Genomic DNA, 20,069 nt, shown 5'->3' with positions numbered 1-20,069 from the left:
TGGGTCAGCGGAAATGTGTATATTGTGATGCAAAGGATCACAAAGCAGCTGACTGCTCTAAGGTGACGGATATCAAAGAAAGAAAACAAATATTAGCAAAAAAGCGCCGCTGTTTCAACTGTACCGGAGAAGGGCATAGAGCAGCAGATTGTACAAGTAAAATAACCTGTCAACATTGCAAGAGAAGACATCATACTTCTTTGTGTGAACAAGCAATGGGGAAGAAAACCCTGATGACCGCAACAAAAACCAACGAAGGAGTCTTCCCAGTCTTGACTGTAAAAGTTAATGGGATCACGTGTAGAGCGTTAGTTGATTCTGGAGCAAGCAGCTCATATGCATCTGCAAAGTTGGTAAGTGTCCTTGGCATAAAACCTGCTGACATAACAACCAAACAAGTGGACATGCTCCTGAGTAGTAGTGTAGAACGTCTGGAGACCTATGCAACTAAAGTGGAGTCCCTCGATGGAGAGTTTGGTATGGAAGTAGATGTAATAAAAGTGGAAAAAAGTGAACTTTTATCAGTGAAAAACCCCCAATACAGCCATATTATTTCCAAATACTCACACTTAAAAGGGGTTGATATCCAAGACGGTGACACGAAGGCTCAGCTTCCAGTACATGTCGTTCTTGGGGGAGGGGAGTATGCCAGAATAAAAACAAAGAATCGTCCCCGAATAGGTAAAGATGGCGAACCTATCGCGGAGTTGACCAAGCTGGGATGGTTCGTGATGTCCCCTGGAAAAGAATTTGATCACAATCATATGTTACTAACACAAACCACTCAAAAGGATTATGAGAAGTTGTGCCGGTTGGATGTTTTAGGACTTGCCGACACCTCAGAACACAATCAAACCTCAGTGTATGGAGAGTTTAAGGAACAATTGGTCAGGAGTTCAGAAGGTTGGTACGAGTCTGGTCTACTGTGGCGAGGTAACCATCCTCCCTTACCATCCTACAAAGGAGGAAGTTTGCGACTCCTCAACAGTCTTGTAAAGAGATTAGACAGGGAAGGAATGGCCAGTGAGTATAACTGGATTATTGAGGAACAAGTCAGCAAAGGGGTAGTTGAACTTGTAACCCAGCCCCCAGTGGGTAGGGAGTTCTACTTACCTCATAAACCCGTGATAAGTGAAGCTGCACAAACAACGAAAATCCGTGTAGTTTACGATGCATCCGCTCGAGCGACTCCAAGTGCTCCATCCTTGAATGATTGCCTCTACCCAGGCCCGCCGTTACAGAATAAGCTTTGGAGCGTATTGGTTCATCATCGCTCGTTTCCAGTTGTACTTTGTGGAGATATAGAAAAGGCATTCCTCCAGATCCGAATAAGAGAACAAGAAAGAGATGCCTTACGGTTTCACTGGAAGAGTGACAGTCAACCTGAACCCTTGACATATAGATTCACAAGAGTCGTCTTTGGCCTAACTTGCTCTCCATTTCTGCTTGGGGGAGTGTTAGAGCATCACCTAGAAACTTGGAAACAAAGATGCCAGATATCGTTTAGGAACTGAAGAAGTCTATGTATGTAGACGATCTGCTTAGTGGGGGACAAACAGTAGACGAAGCCAAGGAAAGAAAAAGGAAATCAATCGATGTATTCAACGACGCCAATTTCAATTTGCATAAGTGGAACTCAAATGCCCATGAGCTTGAAGCAGATGAAGAAGAAAAGGATGATGAAGAAGAAACTTTAGCAAAACAACAACTGGGAACAAAATCTGGAGAATCTAAAGTGCTGGGACTGTTATGGAAACAGAAAAGTGACGAGATTTCCATAGTGATCCCATCAGAGAAATCGGCAAAAACGAAAGGAGAAGTACTGAGTAGATTGGCTCAGGTTTATGACCCTTTGGGATTACATCACCCTTAATTCTAGAGGGAAAGATAATTTATCGTGATATCTGTAAGGAGAAGCTCTTGTGGGATGTACAGCTAAGCCATTCTTTGAAGTATCGATGGGACTGCTGGGAGAGCAATCTTCCGTGTGAAGTAAGTGTTCCGCGATCATTAGCTGGTTCCGAGAACCAATCAAGTCTTTAGAGCTGCACGCATTCGGGGATGCTAGCACACAAGGTGTAGGAGCTGCAGTGTACTCAGTTATTCATCAAGAATCGGGAATTACTCAAATTCTAGTTGCTGGTAAAAGTCGTCTGGCAAAAGAGGACCTAACTGTTCCACGGCTAGAACTTGTGTCAGCCCACATGGCAGCAAACCTTCTTGTGAATGTGCGAAACGCTTTGGATCATTTGTCGCGGCCGCAAAGTTTTGCATGGCTAGACAGCACTGTCGCCTTGCATTGGATACTTGGACGGGGCCAGTATAAGCAGTTTGTCTCAAACCGTGTCCGTAAGATACACCAACATCCTGAAATAAAATGGCGATATGTGCCCACATCCGAAAATCCTGCAGATTTGGCCAGCAGGGGTGGAAAATTAAATCAGACGTGGCTCTACGGTCTAGAATGGTTATCTGATATGAGCAGATGGCCAAGTAATATAACCACAACTCCAACTACTGCAACAGAAGCAGAAGCGACAGTCTCCCAAAAAAGTATTGCAATGACAACAAAACAGTACAGTGGTGATGTTCTGGAACAGTTATTAAGAAAATGCTCATTTAAACGAGCTCTAAGAGTGTCGTCATGGCTCTTCAGGTTCGTAAACAATTGTACACAAGGGGAAAAGAGAACAGGACCATTATCCTTTACCGAGATTGAAGAGGCTAAGATGAAATTTGTCAAACAAGCCCAAAAGCAAGGTCAATTACAACCAAAGTACGAGCAGCAATGCAAAGAACTTAATCTTACGCGCAATACAGAAGGGATTTTACAATGTCGTGGCCGAATTGTGAGTCAGTATCCTATCTACCTTCCCACAGATTCCTTGCTAGCTCAAAGAGTAGTGGAAAAGTTGCATCGTGAAACGTTACATGGAGGTGTTGGATTGACAATGGCTGCTGTAAGAGAGACGTATTGGATACCAAAGTTAATTAGCCTTGTAAAGAAAGTTAGAAAGGAGTGTCTTGGTTGTAAAAGATATCGAGCGACATCAGTTCCCACATCCCCTCCCAGAAAGTTACCCGAGGACCGGACTTGTGGCGAAACAGCGTTCGAGGTAATTGGCGTAGATTTCGCGGGACCGATACGTTACAAAGGGAAGTCAAGCAAGGATTGCAAAGCGTATCTGTCGCTGTTTTCATGTAGTCTAACTCGAACAGTGTACTTGGACATGATGCCGGACCTATCTGCTTCCACGTTCATACCAAGTTTGAAACGGTTCATTGCTCGGAGGGGAAGACCCAGGAAGATCTATTCAGACAATGGGGGCACCTTCATAAAAACTGCGAAGTGAATTGATGCTTTACGAAAGGAGGAACGTCTTCAAGGTTATTTGGAGGAGTTCGACATTAAATGGCAGTTTAACTTGTCCCGAGCACCATGGTGGGGAGGACAGTTCGAGCGGCTGATAGGAATTGTCAAACAAGCGATGTATAAGGCAATTGGAGGCGCAAATCTGAAGTGGGAAGAACTGTGTGAAGTGATATTGACGTTGAAGTGCAAATCAATAGAAGACCGCTCAGTTATGTTGAAAGCGATGTTCAACTGCCGGTGTTGACACCCGAGCTCTTTTTATTCCAGAGATCCAATCATCTGCCAGAACAGAAATTATGGGTCGAAAGTGATCCGGACTCACGTAAGAGGGCAAGATACTTGAAATCTTGCAAACAAGCCTTGTGGAAAAGATGGTCGAAAGAATACCTCACTGCACTGCGAGAACAACATAACATGAGTCATTGGACTAAAAAGTTCATTGTAAACGTAGGAGACGTCGTTCTTATCAAATCCAATGAAAAGAATAGAGGGAAATGGCCTCTTGGGATCGTTATAGAGACATATCCAGGAAGAGATGGAGTGATACGTGGGGTAATGTTGAAAACGCCAAACGGAAACCTAGAACGACCAGTTCAATTGCTTTACCCAATGGAATTAGCTTGTGATCGACAGAGCCATGATGAGAGACCTGATCTTAATCCAGACACTGAACCATTCAAGCCAAAGCGTAAGGCAGCTGAAAATGCAGCGGGGATCATCAAATCGATTGCTGACGAAGAAAACGAAGAGATTTGAAACACTCCCGAGATCATTAATCCATTTAGATATACATCTTATCTTCAGATGTATAGGGGAAGTGTGTTGGGAATAAGTTATGTTATTTGAATGTCCTACTGACAGACAAATTTTCCTTAGTTGTTATAATTTCATTAACCAATAGGCTTAGAAAAATTTTGATTGATGTTTTGTTGTAAAGGAGTTGAAGAGAGAGTCTGAGTGAGTGAGCAATATATGTAAGAGATAAACATTGCATGAGAATAATAATTTCATTATTCAAAGGCTTGAGTTGTTGCATCTATTCGACATAATCAAAGGGAATATTGCCTGGGCGACGGGCAAGATTCACAAAAATGCAACTATTTTTAAGAGATTACCAAATCACTCTAATCGACTCGTTAAATTTCCTAAGTATGCCTCTTTCCAATTTACCTCGAACGTTCTGGTTGAATTTGTCGATGTATTCGAAAGGCGATTTCCCTTTTAATTTAACACACGAGAAAATCAAAGCTATGTTGGTCCGATTCCGGCTCTTGAATATTGTAGCCCCGACATAAAGCTAAAATGTAAGAGATGAGCTAATTGCATGGCATCAGAATTTAATTGATGTTAGGTACGTTTTGGACTTTCAAAAAGAAATGTACAAATACTGTTCTCAAGATGTAACTATTTTGCATTTGTGTTGCATGGAATTCAGAAAGTTGTTTTTGGCCGAAACACATGTAGACCCATTTTGTTATTGTACAATTGCATCTTGGGTTATGGCAGTGTTTAGTTCATACTATTTAAAAGAAAAAACTATAGGCATTGTACCTAAGAATATGTATCGTGATAGCAATATACCGTATTCAAACAGCTCCATTGAGTGGCTGCAGCTTGTTTCCTTTCAAACAAAAAGCAATATCAAACACGCTCTTCATCATGGGGGGAGAAAGTTATTTATGATCTGTTGTTAAATAAAAATTATTATGTCGACGATTTTTGTGAAGACACAAACACCGTGTATGAGTTCTACGGAAAAGTATATCACGGCTGCCCTTTATGCCTGGATTTGAAGAGTGAAAATCCTTACCGTAAAGGTACAACGCTAAGAGAAGCGTATAACCGAACCATTGAGCGTGAAAAAAGATTAACAGAGTTAGGATATAAAGTAAAAACCATATGGGAGCATGATTTCAAGCAACTCAGACAAACTCCTCAAATGCAGCATTTTTTAAACACACATGATATTATAACAGACCTTTACCCTGCCGATAGCTTTTTTGGTGGAAGAGTTGAGGGTTTTAAGCCCGAGACACACTGTTACGGTGAAACGACAGAGCGACGAAGCGACACGAAAAATGATAACAGACACACTGTCGCTAGCGCAACAGGCAAAACGACTTGATTTTAAGCACATACCAGTCCCCCTAGAGAGAATTTTAGCGGGAAATACGAATTTGACGGTTCATTTCAGTATGGTGTCGAACCAGAACTTACGAGATATATTAATAGCAATTGTTTTAAACGAGTTGGACGAGGAAGAAAACAAACAAAACCGACGGGTAGTTCGTAAGAGGCGCTGCTGGGTGAGAGATATCAACCAACGACAACATGAACAAGGTGACTTTGGAAACTTGGTTCAAGAATTGAGGAATGACGAAGAACAATTCTTTATTTACTTCAGAATGAATCAAATGACCTTTGATTTCCTTTTGAGCTTAGTTGGTCCTTCATTAAGAAGGCAAAATACTCATTTGCGGCAGTCAGTTTCACCAGGAGAAAGGCTAGCCATCACTTTGCATAGACTGGCAACAGGAGATTCGCCTCAGTCAGTGGCCTTTGCATATCGTCATGGTTTAAGTACAGTTCGCAGCATAATATACGATACATGTGAGGTTTTGTGGTCTGTACTTATGCCAATGTATTTAAAAGCACCATCGAGTGTATTAGAATGGCAGGGTATTGAGCAAGGGTGAGTTTCTATCTCATTATCATGTTGATTTATTGCACGGAGTGAGTTCCTCAGCTTGAAACAAAGTTTCTTTACTGTTTGTGACCTAGTTTTTCAATTGAAATTGGTTCTCTACTGTCTGCAATTTTCCAAATTGTATTGGTGCTTTGGATGGGAAACATATTGCAATTCAGGCTCCTAGAAACTCTGGCTCAGCCTTCTTCAATTACAAAAAGTTTCATTCCATTGTGCTGATGGCAATGTGTGATGCCCATTATCAGTTTGTGTATATTGATGTTGGAGAATCTGGCCGGTGGAGTGACTCTGGAGTCTTCGAAAATACAACATTTGGATCAGCATTCCTAAATGGTATGCACATGTAATTGATCTTAAAATGCAAAACATATATATTTTGTATATATACATAAAGTGCAATTTTTTAAAGGAAAAGTCCAGTTACCAGACCCAAGACCTCTGATAAATGATGGCAAGAAGATGCCATATTGTATTGTTGGGGATGAGGCTTTTCCATTGAAGACATGGATTATGCGACCATATCCTGGTAAATCTTTGGACTGTGTAGCAAAAAAAGTATTCATTTACAGATTATCAAGAGCTAGAAGGACAATTGAAAATACATTTGGTAAACTCAAATAAAAACATTGTTGTATACATCAATACTTCATAATTTGATTATGTCAATATTTGTAGGCATCATGGTTTCCAAGTGGAGAATCTTGAAAACTGCTATTGTTGCTGAGCCAAACAACGTGGTCAAATTGGCTAAAGCTATATGTGTCCTTCACAACTTTCTGCGAAAGCAATCTGCAGCAAGTTACACACCTCCTGGCTCGACAGATACAGTGGATGAAAATGGCCAAATAAATGAAGGGAGTTGGAGAGCTGAGATGGAAAAAGCTACTCTTCAACCCATTGCTCAGAGCTCTGGAAACCAAACATAAGCAGCTCTTAGAGTAAGAGAAGATTTTGCATGTTATTTTATGTCATCTGAAGGAGAGTTATCTTGGCAAGTGGATTATGTCCTTCGTACATCATGATCATAAATAGAATATTTGGAAAAGAGTCGGTTTATTTTGTAGTTTTTTTGTTATTTGAAAATAATGATTGTAACAGAAACACTTAAAAAACATCAAACTAATTTTCTGGAAACTCCAGCTTAAAAAGAACATCCTCAATCTCCTTCTTGGCTTTAGCCCTAGCATATGGAGTAGGTAGCTTCCTAATTTGCTCAGCAACACTCTTTCCGAAAAATTCATATTCATCTTGACTCTCTGGCTCTCTGACGACAAAGCGACATGGCTTTGTAACCGCGCAATCCCGTCGCTGCGCGGTAACGACATAGCGACAGTGTGTCTCAGCCTTTAACTGTTTCGACACAGCGACAGTGTGTCTCAGCCTTTAACTGTTTCGTAAGGCCGAAAAAAATTAGAAAATCTTTTACAACGATTTTACAAGTCTTTATCCATTCGTTATGAAAAATCGCCGTTATCCTATAGGTCACCCTACAATTATTTGCTAAAATTTTGAAGATCTTTCAAATTACTTCGGTTTCATTAAGTGCCGCGTTTTGGCACTGGAAAGCTTGTATCATCCCGTGCTCCCGATGAAAGTTAATGGTAAATTCATGTTTCCGCTGTGTAAGAGGTGTGCTATGAATGCCTCTGCAGAATGCCATCATTCCAAAAACTAGCGTTCATTTTGTGGGACTTTCACGACCATTGAAATGAACATGGCAATCGAAAAAGACTACAAAATTTTGGAGGTGCATGAAATTTGGCATTTTGAAGAAACATCGGACAGTTTACTTAGTGAATATGTCAATTTCTTTTTGCGGTTGAAACAAGAAGCTTTGGGCTTTCCAGATTGGGTAAACTCAGACGCAGACCAGGCAAAATATATCGACGACTATCTAAAGCATGAGGGAATTCTATTGCATAAGGAAAAAATTGTGAAAAATCCTGGGTTAAGAGCGCTAGCAAAACTTTGTTTAAACTCGCTGTGGGGTAAATTTGCACAACGTTAATTACGGAGTTTATTCACGATCCACTTGTATTTTACAAACGACTAAATAGTGCAGACACTGAAATTCACGACATGCAATTACTGAATGACGATTTAGTCGAAGTTGTATACAAGCGTGATTGGGAGTTTCAAAAAGAAAATAAAACAACAAATATTTTTATTGGTATTTTTACAACTGCATGGGCACGTTTGGATCTCTACAGTTTGTTAGATTTACAAGAATGTAACGCACTGTATGCAGACACAGACAGTTGTGTGTATGTTGCAAAGCCTGATTCTCCAAAGCCTCCTTTAGGAGACTATCTAGGAGATTTGACCGTTGAAATTGGTAAAGGCGAACACATTACTGAATTTGTCTGTGGCGGTCGTAAGAATTATGCTTATACAGTTAGTAATGGCAAGCAACACTGTAAAATAAGAGGCTTTACATTGAATTTTAAATATAGCTTGCTTTTAAACTTTGATACGTTAAAAGATATGATTTATAATTATGTAGAAAAACTGTCAACTGTACAAATAGAAGAATGTAAAATAGTCAGGGAGAAATGCTCGCATAAACTTGTAAATAGAAACGGCTATCATTGGCTATCATTGGCTTTATTGACTACGGCTATCATTGGTTTCCGACAGCGGAAATTTCCAACAGTTTACATCAGATCGCACACGAAGGCGAGGCTAATGATATTTTATTCACATCCGTGCATCCAACCGCACTAGAAAATTACAAGGAATGTATGGCAGGTCAAGGTGAATGTAGTGAGTCGATTGATTTAATGGAAACCGACTCTGAAGTCGAAGAAAGCTTTTCCGAAAGACAATGCGATGTGGAGTTTCTTGACGACATTGATCACTCCGACAGCGAACTTTCGTTTTACAGGCAGATTGATAATCAAGTATAGAGTCGACACAGGTAAATTAATAAAGTGACATGCATATAATCAAACAGCGTTGAATAGTTAAACACTTTTGAATCAATGACAAGCAAACTAACAAACAAATATATATATTTTTAGACTGAGGTTGTTTGACACATTTCTACACTGGACAAGGCTAACCATGATTGAACACGATATGCAGTCAATTTCTGTCATCGGTATGTACAGATGGGAACAGCGACAACAATTGTGAACCATGCAATACATCAACATTGTACAGACAAATATGGAAACTATCGTAGAAGGAACCAACACATAGAAGTTGACAGTTTTTTCTTTCGCTTGTGGAACAAAATACATAAACGATGAAGACGATACCATTGATTCTGACGGTGACGGTGATGGTGATAACGACAAGGAGGGTGATGACTGTAAAGACGAAGACGACAGCTGCGAATGAAACGGTGGTGATGTTGATGAGAGTGGTTGTAACAGTGGTAATAACGATAACAGATGTGATGACTTTGAAGTTGAGAATGATATCGTTGAATGTGGAGGTGTTGATGACGTTGACGGCGACAACAGCAAAGATTTAGATGATAATAACAGCGACGGTGATGAGGTTGATACGGAGGTTGACATGTTAAAAAAAAATCAGCGAGGGGTGAACATAAAACTTTCGGAGGGACGACGGAACGTGAGATGATTTACACGGGGTGGACATAATTAACGACGATGGAAGAAGAGAAAAACTGACGGATGACTTAGGTAAATGATTCCTTGTGGTTGACGTATATGAAAACAGTTGTGTCACAGACGAAAATGAGTTCACAGACATCAAATATAAATCTTTTTTTCTGGTTGGACACGGATCATACAACACATTTAACATTGAGAAATTTACAGGACAGGACAGGACAGAGGGTTTTCACGTAAATCAATGTACATAAGTCTTGGGTACGCATGAATAACATCCAGTTCGTTCACATGCCGCCATAAGAAAAAAACATACAGACAGCAAGGAATTCATTATGAAAAATTGGAAAAAGTACAAACAACTCTTGTGAACTATGAGTGTTGTGAACTATGAGTGTTGTGAACTATGAATGTAGTTACAAAACGAATGAACGATTAAAAGGCATGCCTATGCTTGTGAGGATTTTAAAGTAAAACCCTCAAGTGGTTTTTAAAATTTTCTGTCATAAATATTTGTTAAAGTATGATGTGTTCATATGTAATCAAAAGAGATTTTGTTGTTTGATTGATGTAGATAATTTGAAATATATTTAGTAAGAATTGCTCATTGTCCAATGTATTCTTAATGTGTGCACTTTGTTCATTATTTTACAAATACCGCCCCATTCAAGCCAGTCGAATCATTCCTTCTTTCTTTGAATATGTCAAAATGTTTACTAGCGAGTGGTTATAAAAGTGAAAGCAGAACATGTTTGCTTTCATTTGCGAGACAATGGACGTACGTTTTAGAACACCTGCCAACTTTTATGTGTGTGGTCAAAGTCAGTCGGGCAAAAGCTATTTGGTTAGGTCGATGCTTTATAATTTAAACGAACTTTTTATCCCGTTCTGAATAAAATTATTTGCTGTTATGGCGAACGGCAAAGTGAATTTGGTGAAATGGAATCAAAAATTCCAAACATTTGCTTCGTCGAAGGATTCCCAGACAACTTATTTGATATTCTGGAAGGTTGTCAAAACTCTTCAGTGGTCGTTGACGATTTGATGTCAGAATGTTCAAGCGATCAACGAATGTCCGATTTATTTACCAGCGGGTCACATCACCGTGGTGTCTCTGTCATGTATCTAACACAAAATTTATTTCCTCCTAGTAAACAATCCCGAACAATCAGCTTAAATTCCCACTACATGATCATTTTTATAAACCCCAGAGATTCGTTAGGTATCGCAACATTGGCACGCCAAATGTACCCCAAGAAAACGAATTACCTTTTGGAGTCATTTCAAGATGCCACATGTCAAGATGCCCTTACAGTTATCTTTTGCACGATTTGCATCAACTCACACCTGACAATATGTGTGTCAGAACAAATATCTTGCCTGGTGAAAAGCAGATTGTCTATGTACATAAGTAATAAGCATCGACATCAACAATCATTTAAGCATCATGTCTAAACGAATTAGGAGCAACCTTCCATACCTGCAAGTACTTGCAAAATCTAAGCCAAAAATTCGAAAGGTTATCATCGAGCATGGACCATCTGATGTCATGTTGTGCATTTGTGAATGCACAGTTAATGTGTTTAAAGGAACTATACCGATATCTGCGAGTCAAAAACGACGCTTGTCGAGGTATAAGAAACATCTCAGAGCCTTAGCGAACAAGAGAATTTCAAGAGCTAAAAAGAAAAAACTTTTAAATCAAAAGGGAGGCAATCTACTGAGCGCCTTCCTACCGCCGGTTTTGAGCATACTAGGGAGTTTGCTGAAATAATGAAGCATGTCAAGCAAATGATTTTAGTACCTGAAGACGTTTATAATAAATATGAACAAAAGCAAAAATTTGAAGTTTCACCGATTACGATGAACATGATGCAAAAAGATACTCAACTCTCACACATCCTTCACCAAGACGGTTTAAGTGACGATCAAAGGCAAAAACTTTTCAACGCAAACTTTAGCAGTTCCTTAATTTGAAGCAACAAAAAGATATTCAGATACCCACAGTACGCGTGGTGGATACCGCCGACGGGAAAGAAAGAAAACTAACCAGATGTGTTACAAAACTAACCTTAATCTCAACGTTCCAGTTTTTCGTTTTAACAATATATTCAGCCTGTAAATACTTTCATCATTAATTCTAACTACTATTTCATCGTAAAATAATCTATTCATAAGTGTAGAAATTGTATCACAGTATCTTACAGGGGCTTGGGAAGCCGTGGGTGTCCGGGTGCCAGCGCACCCACAACTTTTGGAGTGTGGGTGTTCTCTATTGGAAAGGCACCCACAAATTTAGCTTCTGGCTTGAAAATATATGACATATTGCATGCTGAATTTTTGCAAGATCACTGAATTTGCAAATTAAGAACGGGCACCAGCATGCAGGAAATTTCAAATGATTTGAGCATTGCCGATGTATACAGATCATTTGTATGTAATTCATTTTGGATAATTTTTGTACTATATGCCGAAAAAGGAAGAAAAAACTGCCAAAAATAACTAATATGAAACAGTTTCATTACTATTCTAAGTTTCTCGTATTATCGAATTGCGAGCATGGAACATCCACAACTTTTGAAAGCTTCCAAAGCCTCTGGTATCTTATTACTCTGATATAAATTCATCAACTTATTCATCAACTTATTATTGATTCATGCACCAAAACTATATTTTCTTGCAACGGTATTCTTTATGAACAACTTTATAGAGAACTCTCTCGGTCCCGTCTTAGCTAATATGATTCTCACTTAGTTTGAAAACATCATTGTCACTGATTTGATCAACTCAGGTGTCCTTAAGTTTTACCAACGTTATGTTGATGATATTCTTGTTCCTATGCAACATTCAGACATCCCTCATGTTCTTGCCAAATTTGATAATTTTGATAAAAATCTTATATTTACTTTTGATGACTTTTCTGACTCACATGTCCACTTTCTAGACCTCAAAATAATTAATAATGATATTGATATATTCCGTAAAACAACTCATACTAGCCAATATACACATTATTCAAGTTGAACACACAAAGATACACATCATTGCGGTAGGATGTAGGTAGAACGGAATGGCAAAGTTGTGCGTCATATGTAAACGTCCAAAACCACTTCCGAATAATTATACATAAATATAGCTTGCAAGTGTTGGTTCGGGGGTTCGGAAAAGTTGACGTTATTGGTGTATGAACTGGTCATACAAATTTGATAAATTAGAGTCGTATTGCAGAAGGCAATAAAGTTTGAAAACGCAGTTTAAGGATTGACGGTTGTTTGTAATCTTAACGAGATCCATTTAATCATTCCGTATCGCAAAGAAACAACGCTTGGAACGTAAAATCGTGCACAACCCATCCGTCCATCGTTAGTGTGAAGTTTGAGAACAGTGAACCAGCACTTCGCACAAATTGTGCGAAACGTGGTCCTTCGAGCTGGATATAGTATTAGTATTCAAGAAGAAAACCTAGGCCACACTATCGTCCATATCGAAGAAAATTAGAACGAAAACTGCCGCAACGAAAATTTTGAACGAAAACTCGACGAAAATTTCGTTTTCGTTCATATTAGAAGGGTTGAACTTTTGACCTTTTTCATCAACAAAAACGCCAATAGTATATTGGCTAATAATATCAGACTTTGTACTCAAGCATGGCGGAGTGGCAAGAGGTTTTGATAAATCTGATGCGAGAAAAACCAATTTTGTATGATAAAAGTCACCCGCATTATAAGGACTCGAGGAACAAGAAAAGAAATCACTGGCAAGATGTTTTAGATGAATTCAATAAAATTACGGACTTGGCGTGGGATAGTGAGTATTATTGATAGTCCGCCGACAAACTTTTTATATCAAATCATTCATTTCCATTACTTTTTAAACATTTTACAGTTGACACTATTATGAAAAAGTGGCAAATCTGCGTGATTCAATCATGCAATACAAAAGGCAGTACGATCTTAGAAGAGCTAGTGGTGCTGCTGCCACTGATGAGCCAAATTGGAAATGGTGGCGACACTTTGATTGGTATTTGGACTTTAACAGAAATGTTGAGAGATGATGCCCATTTTTTCTGTATGGGGATTGCAACCCAATTAAGGAAGCTATTCCACTGTCAAATGAGCATTGCCAAGAGAGAAATTGAAGCTGCAGTGTTCAATGCTGAGTATTTTACTCCTAGAGAACCAAGCTACTCTAATTCTTTTTCATCGCAATCACCTTCTCTTCAAGTTTTGCCCCAAACAATCCAACAGAGCAAAGAATTCGTTCATCCTGTCCTTTTGTACATAAAGTTACACAAAAGTGGCCAGGTATGGAGTTTTCTTTGTCTCTGTTGGTGTTAGCCAGTACCATTTTTATAATTGTAAATTTAATAAATGTAAATACTTTGTAAAATTTTATTGTATTTTAGATATTAGATATTATTGTTATTATAACTTTACTAATTTAGATATTTGTAATTCAGCCGCAAGGCTGCAATTAATATTTTAATAAACTACTACTACTACAACTACTAGAAAAGATGAAAACATGTTAATATTTTATGCAAGCTTGCAAGTGCAAGATTGGTGTGCCAATAAATTAGAATGAATTTCCAATTTTACTAGAACCATTCATCTTGATTTAATAACACAAATCTTAAGTTAGCAAAATGATATTATTTGAAGTTTCTCTCTTCTTATTATTCAAAGAAACATAACGTAAAAGCACAATATTTGGAATGACATACCTAATAAAAAAGCTTTTCCAAATCTGAAGCTTCAAATGTGCCACCATCACTTTGACTACCAGCTTGACCAATATCTACAAAGGTGAATTTGTAGTTTGCATCACAAACAGCTAAGAGAACTATGCTTTCCCTTTGCTTATAGTTGTGAAATTCTGATCCACTATGTTTTGGCTTCTGGATAGATACATGCTTCCCATCGATGCTTCCAATACAATTTGGAACATTCCACCTTTCAAAACTATAGTGTACACAAATTTTATACCCATGTCATATTTTATTGTATATAGCATAGTTTGATTGTAATTAGTTAGATTTTAGGAGGGTCACTGGTTTACCAAATTAACTAAATTAACATTCCACACGTCAAGCACTTACTTTGGCAATTTCTTTCCATTCTTCTGGTCCACTTGGTGCCTTCATATACCTTGGTTGAAGTTCACTCCATAATGCTTGACACACATCATAAATGATTGCTGAGACAGTAGATCTCCCTAACCTGTGGTGATAGGCAATGGATACGTGGCTTGCACCTTCTGCAAGATGATGCAGTGTGACTGCAAGCTTTAAATCAGGGCTAATAGACTTTCTAAGATGTGTGTCAACTTTAGTGATGTGAGGTCTAATTAAATCCAAAATGTAGTCAAAATTTGTCGTCGTCATTCGCAACTATTTTATGTGTCTATTTTTATTGTTTGGCTCTCGTAATTCTCTAATCAAGTTGTTAAATAGTCCAAGGCGATCACGTCGTTTATTAATTGGATGAATCCAGTATCGACAAATTCACCTATCTGAGGAGACTGGTAGAGGAGCCGGCCAAGTCAGCAATTTCTGGATTTGCTCTGACTTCGATCAACTATGCAGAAGCCCTGAAGCTGTTAGAACAGAGATACGGGAACAAAGTGATGGTGCAAAGGGCACATGTGAATGATATGATGAACCTAAAGCCCGTGTACAACGAGAATGATACGACGAGGCTGCGCTAGTTCTTTGATGCCATGGAAACGAATTAGCGAGGACTCGAGGCACTCGATGTAATGGAGGACACGTATTGCGAGATAGTCGTGCCCAATCTTCTAACAAAAATACCGAACTCATTAAAACTGACGATTACCAGTGGAAGAGACTATTTAGAGTGGGGCATGAAAGATTTTATCGACGCGTTGCAAGTCGAAGTGGAGCTGTGGGAATGCCACAAATTAGGGACCTTAAGATTTCACGACGCGCGTTAGAACGACGCGAGTTTGGCGCGCATGGCCTGGTGCGAATGCGTCCGCGTGTCATTGTAAGTTAAGTCATTAAGATTGGATTTCCTTAACGACGCGAACTTGTGAGTTCACTACCTATACTTTCAAAAAAATGGCCTCCTTCAAAAAAACAAAAAATGCTATAGCTGTTGCGTATGACGCCGCTTTGATAAACGAAGAAGAATTTGCGCTTTTGTATGATATTTCGCGTTCAAAGAACAATTTAGAAATATATAGTGGCCAAAATTGATATATCAGTACCGTTATTACAAAGTAAGACAAATTTCAAAGCCACTGGATGTTAATTTAGCTAAACAATTAATTTAAATCACGATGAATTTAGTGGTGTGCTTGATGAGCAATCACTTGATGCTGATGAAAACTGTTCTGCCATTTTCTTGCCTTGCTAAAAGCAAAAATGTAAACATATTTTACTCACAGATAAATATCAACATATCAATCACATACCAGACTCCACAGACAATTGTAACAGGTGAATTAAAAGCTGAAATACTTACTTTAAAACTTTTTTTGTGAAAAATTCTACACTCGATGTAGGACGACGTGGGATTAAGCAAAGACGCCGCGTTGTAGAAGCAAGACAAAACTCAACGACGCACGCACATGCGCATTGGTTTAAAATTCATTTCCGCTCGCGTTGTAGATGAGCGCGTCGTTAAATCTTAAGGTCACTATTATCACTTGGGGAGAAGGACGAAGATCAACGAAGAAGACGACGGGAACCAGGAACAGATTGCGGATTGTTTGCCAGCCGCCACAATCGATTGTTTTGTGCTTTCTGCTGTGGGGAGCACAGACACGAAGAGTGCAAGAAGATAACAGGACGGACAGAACGTATGCAACTTCTTCGTAAGTTTAAAAGATGTTTTGTTTGTCTAAAGAAAGAAAGGTCATTTAGTAAAAGATTGTCGTGCACGTACTAAATGTATTGTATGTTGGGAGGGTCATCATGTGTCTATATGTGACAAAGGAAAAAAGGACGAAGAGAAGGCTGAAAAACAGAGTGGTAGCGCAGAGAAAACGAAGCAGGTAAATGTGAGTAACGTGCATGTGAGTACAAAGACTAGGGTAGCCTTGCAGACTGCGCAAGGAATTCTTGTAAGTCGGAATAGGAAGAGAGTGCAAGTGCTTTTTGACTCGGGAAGTCAGAAGTGTTTCGTGACAGCAGGGCAAAACAAGATGCAAAGCTTAATGTGGCAAGGCGGGAATGGTTAGAGGTCAAACCTTTGGTGGTAGAACAAATGAAGGTAAGATGACAGAGGTCGTCAATTGCGAGGTTGCATCAGTTAGGGGTAATTGCAAAATTCGTTTAGAGGCATTAGTAGTTCCACGTATTTGTACGGTGAAAAATTAGCATATTGAGGTGGATAAGGAGTAGTATTCTCATTTGAAAAATTTGTTTTTGTCAGATGTATGTTTGAAGCAGGAGATGTTGGAAGTGGATGTTTTGATAGAAGCAGATAACCTTTGGGCTTTTCAGAAAGGAGAAATAATTAGGGGCAAAAAGGATGAGCCAGTTGCGATTGACACTTGTTTAGAATGGGTTGTAAGCAGTCCACTGAAAGGGAGCTCGAAAGTCAAAAACGCACGTGTTAATTTAGTTTCGCAGACTGCAACGCAGAATACAAACAGCATAAATAGGCAGGTGAACAAGTTGTGGAATTTAGAAACACTTGGGGTCAGGGAAACTGACGATGTGCACGAAGCCCTGTTAGATAAAATTGTGTTTAATGGGCACAAGTACTCTATTAAATTGCCGTGGAAGCAAGATCATGGGCATTTACCAAGTAACTATGCCAATAGTTTAGCACGCATGAAAGGGAAAATTTAGCGTTTGTCAAATGAGCCTGATTTGTTAAAGAAATATGATAAAATTATTAGATATCAACTAAAAATGGGAGTCATTGAAAGGGTTGACGAGTCAGAACCGGGGATGAATGTTCATTATCTTCCCTATCAAGCGGTGATACATAAAGAAGCCAAAACAACTAAGCTAAGAATAGTGTATGATGCATCATTAAAGGGACTTCTTTGAATGACTGTCTTCATGTAGGACCATCATTAACACCGTTGTTGTTTGATATATTAGTCAGATTTAGGGAGAACAGAGTGGCCTTGGTAGGAGACATAGACAAAGCATTTTTAAACGTAGAAACAGACAAAGCAGACAGGGACTATTTACGATTTCTGTGGGTTAGAGATGCGACTAATGCTAATTTAGAGGTTGTTGTTTACAGGTTCTGCAGAGTAGTGTTTGGATTAAATGCTTCGCCATTTTTACTCAACGCCACGCTTAGGCATCACATAGTGCAATTTGCAGAATCACGTCCAGTGCTTGCTAAAAACTTGAATGAAGGATTTTACGTTGATGACTTAGATTCGGGGGCAAAAGCGCACACGAAACGATCGATTTATATGAAAAGGCGAAATTTAGAATGTCTCAAAGCGGTTTTAAGTTAAGGAAATGGATGACAAATGACGCAAACGTACGAGCGCTTATAAAACAGTGTGAATGCGAGAACAATGTCGTGCAGGCGACAGATCTAGACGATGAAACATTCACACAATGGAGTTTGGGAATCCAAAATAACGATGATTACGCTAAAATTTTAGGTATAGGCTGTGATTGCAACAATGATCTGTTCATGTTCGACCTGCAAAAGTTTGTAGGAGACTTGAGTGACAAGAAGTTAACTAAGCAAAAATAGCTGAGCGCACTAGCAAAGATATTTGATCCGCTAGGATTAATTAGCTGCGTAATAGTTTTGATGAAAATCTTGTTTCATCTTATTTCACAGTTTGTTAGACTATAGAGTAAATGAAATCCTAGCGATAACACAGAAAGAGTAGTGGGGACATTGTCAAGGAATGGAAAATCACGCTGATTTAGGAAGCAGGGGAGTGTTTGCGTCGAAGGTACAAGAGCAATCACTTTGGTGGACATGTCCAAGGTGGCTGAGTAGTGTAGAAAGAGAATGGCCGCAATCAGAGGTAGGCCTAACAGAGGAGAGTAAATAAGAAGAAAAGCGAACGGCACTATTAGTAGTAGATACTAACGAAGAAATAGGTATTCAGAACGTGATCTCTATCGAGAGGTACAGTAGGGTTGAGAAGTTATTCCGGGTAACGGCATGGGTCACACGATTTGTCAGGAATTGGATCGCTAGGATCAAAGGGAAACATGAAGATTTAACCTTCACGGAATTAGGGAGTCAGGAGATAAGCAAAGCAGAAAAACTTTGGTTGAAGGCTTCACAAGACAGGCTGAAGAAGGAGGATAAGTTCAAGCAGTTAGAGGTAAAACTCAAGGTAGTAGAAGATGAGGGGGTATTATATTGTCAGGGTAGGTTAGCAGAATCAGACTTGGAAGAGGAAACGAAGTTTCCAATCTTATTACCAAAGGAAGGTCGATTGTTGGAATTAATAGTTGAGAATTGCCACAAAAAGGTACATCATAGCAAAGTTAGGGCAACTTTAGCATAAATAAGGTCAAGGTTCTGGATTACACAAGGCAGACGGAAGGTAAAATCAATTCCCAACAAATGTGTCGTGTGTAAGAAATTAGAGGGTAAACCATATAATAGAGACCTAACAAAGCAAACCTTCCAGAATTTAGAGTAGAGCAAGCGGAACGATTTTCGAAGACAGGGGTAGATTTTGCTGGACCACTATTTGTGAAGAATACATCAGGGAGGACAGACAAAGTATCGCATTGTTTTCTTGTTGCGTAACTAGGCCATACATTTAGACTTAAGGCTAGTTCACATATGTCTGCGATGTGCCTGCGTTTTTCCTGCGGGATGATTTTGGTATGATTTCGCAGGCAGCCTGCCGGTATCCTGCGGTATCTCTGCACTTGCCTGCGATTTCTTCATGTGGTAATTTTCTTCAAAACAAAAATGGCGGTAAATAAACGACGCTTGACTTCTTTACTTCTTTCAAATTACTCATTACTGTTAGTTTGGTAAATACTTACGTGCAGGGAAGAAAAATGAGAGCACAACAGAGGAAAAGAAGGTTTTGGGTGAGACCAATGCTACAACAACGCAAGAACTACGGTCAATTTCACTGTTTATTAAAAGAATTACAGTTGCATGATCGTGAATACTTTTTCAGGTATAGGGCTGTATTTTATGCAAGGAGCATTGCTCGATTATATGAGTTTTATATTTGAAAATGTTATCAGGCGTTTGTGTGCAAACTTGTTACTAGAATTGAGATGAACACGTTTTTATTTCAAGGTTCACAAGAATGAGTCCTGAACGATTGGAGCATTTAAGTTTAGTTGCACCATATATGAAGAAACGAAGTTCCCGGAGTAGATAAACAATCTCAATTAAACAAAGATTGTTGGTTACACTACGATATCTTGCCACAGGTGACTCACAAGAATCCCAATCATTCAATTTTCGAATTGGTAGAA

The 20,069-nt window shown here is 39.0% G+C and overlaps 3 protein-coding genes across 3 annotated transcripts; all 3 read left to right on the top strand.

The window, feature by feature from the left end:
* Positions 1 to 215: 215 nt before the first annotated feature.
* LOC124456378 lies at positions 216 to 1,514 on the top strand. Its single transcript, XM_047006838.1, has one exon. The coding sequence runs from the start codon at positions 216 to 218 to the stop codon at positions 1,512 to 1,514; it is 1,299 nt and encodes a 432-aa protein (XP_046862794.1).
* An 8-nt stretch (positions 1,515 to 1,522) lies between these two features.
* Positions 1,523 to 4,129, top strand: LOC124456377. The gene is made up of 3 exons (XM_047006837.1): positions 1,523 to 1,826; positions 2,137 to 3,267; positions 3,558 to 4,129. The coding sequence occupies exons 1-3, from the start codon at positions 1,523 to 1,525 to the stop codon at positions 4,127 to 4,129; spliced, it is 2,007 nt and encodes a 668-aa protein (XP_046862793.1).
* Positions 4,130 to 6,223: 2,094 nt separating this feature from the next.
* LOC124456376 (protein ALP1-like) lies at positions 6,224 to 7,006 on the top strand. Its single transcript, XM_047006836.1, has 2 exons — positions 6,224 to 6,687; positions 6,756 to 7,006. Exons 1-2 carry the CDS (start codon positions 6,540 to 6,542, stop codon positions 7,004 to 7,006), a joined length of 399 nt encoding a protein of 132 aa, XP_046862792.1. The 5' UTR covers positions 6,224 to 6,539.
* The last annotated feature ends 13,063 nt before the right edge of the window (positions 7,007 to 20,069 follow it).

This window comes from Xenia sp. Carnegie-2017, unplaced genomic scaffold (genome assembly GCF_021976095.1).
Source record: "Xenia sp. Carnegie-2017 unplaced genomic scaffold, XeniaSp_v1 HiC_scaffold_47, whole genome shotgun sequence".
Classification (NCBI taxonomy): Eukaryota; Metazoa; Cnidaria; class Anthozoa; order Malacalcyonacea; family Xeniidae; genus Xenia; species Xenia sp. Carnegie-2017.
Note: the sequence above shows the minus strand (reverse complement) of the source record. Positions and strands in the feature narration are given on the sequence as shown.

Excerpts from the sequence above, each read along its gene's own strand:
- LOC124456378 (XM_047006838.1), top strand. The coding sequence starts at position 216 with ATGGGGAAGAAAACCCTGATGACCGCAACAAAAACCAACGAAGGAGTC.
- LOC124456376 (XM_047006836.1), top strand. The coding sequence starts at position 6,540 with ATGCCATATTGTATTGTTGGGGATGAGGCTTTTCCATTGAAGACATGG. Across the intron at positions 6,688-6,755 it reads GACAATTGAAAATACATTTG|GCATCATGGTTTCCAAGTGG; the intron begins GTAAACTCAAAT and ends CAATATTTGTAG.
- LOC124456377 (XM_047006837.1), top strand. The coding sequence starts at position 1,523 with ATGTATGTAGACGATCTGCTTAGTGGGGGACAAACAGTAGACGAAGCC. Across the intron at positions 1,827-2,136 it reads AACGAAAGGAGAAGTACTGA|TTGCTGGTAAAAGTCGTCTG; the intron begins GTAGATTGGCTC and ends CTCAAATTCTAG. Across the intron at positions 3,268-3,557 it reads TGCTTCCACGTTCATACCAA|TGCAAATCAATAGAAGACCG; the intron begins GTTTGAAACGGT and ends TTGACGTTGAAG.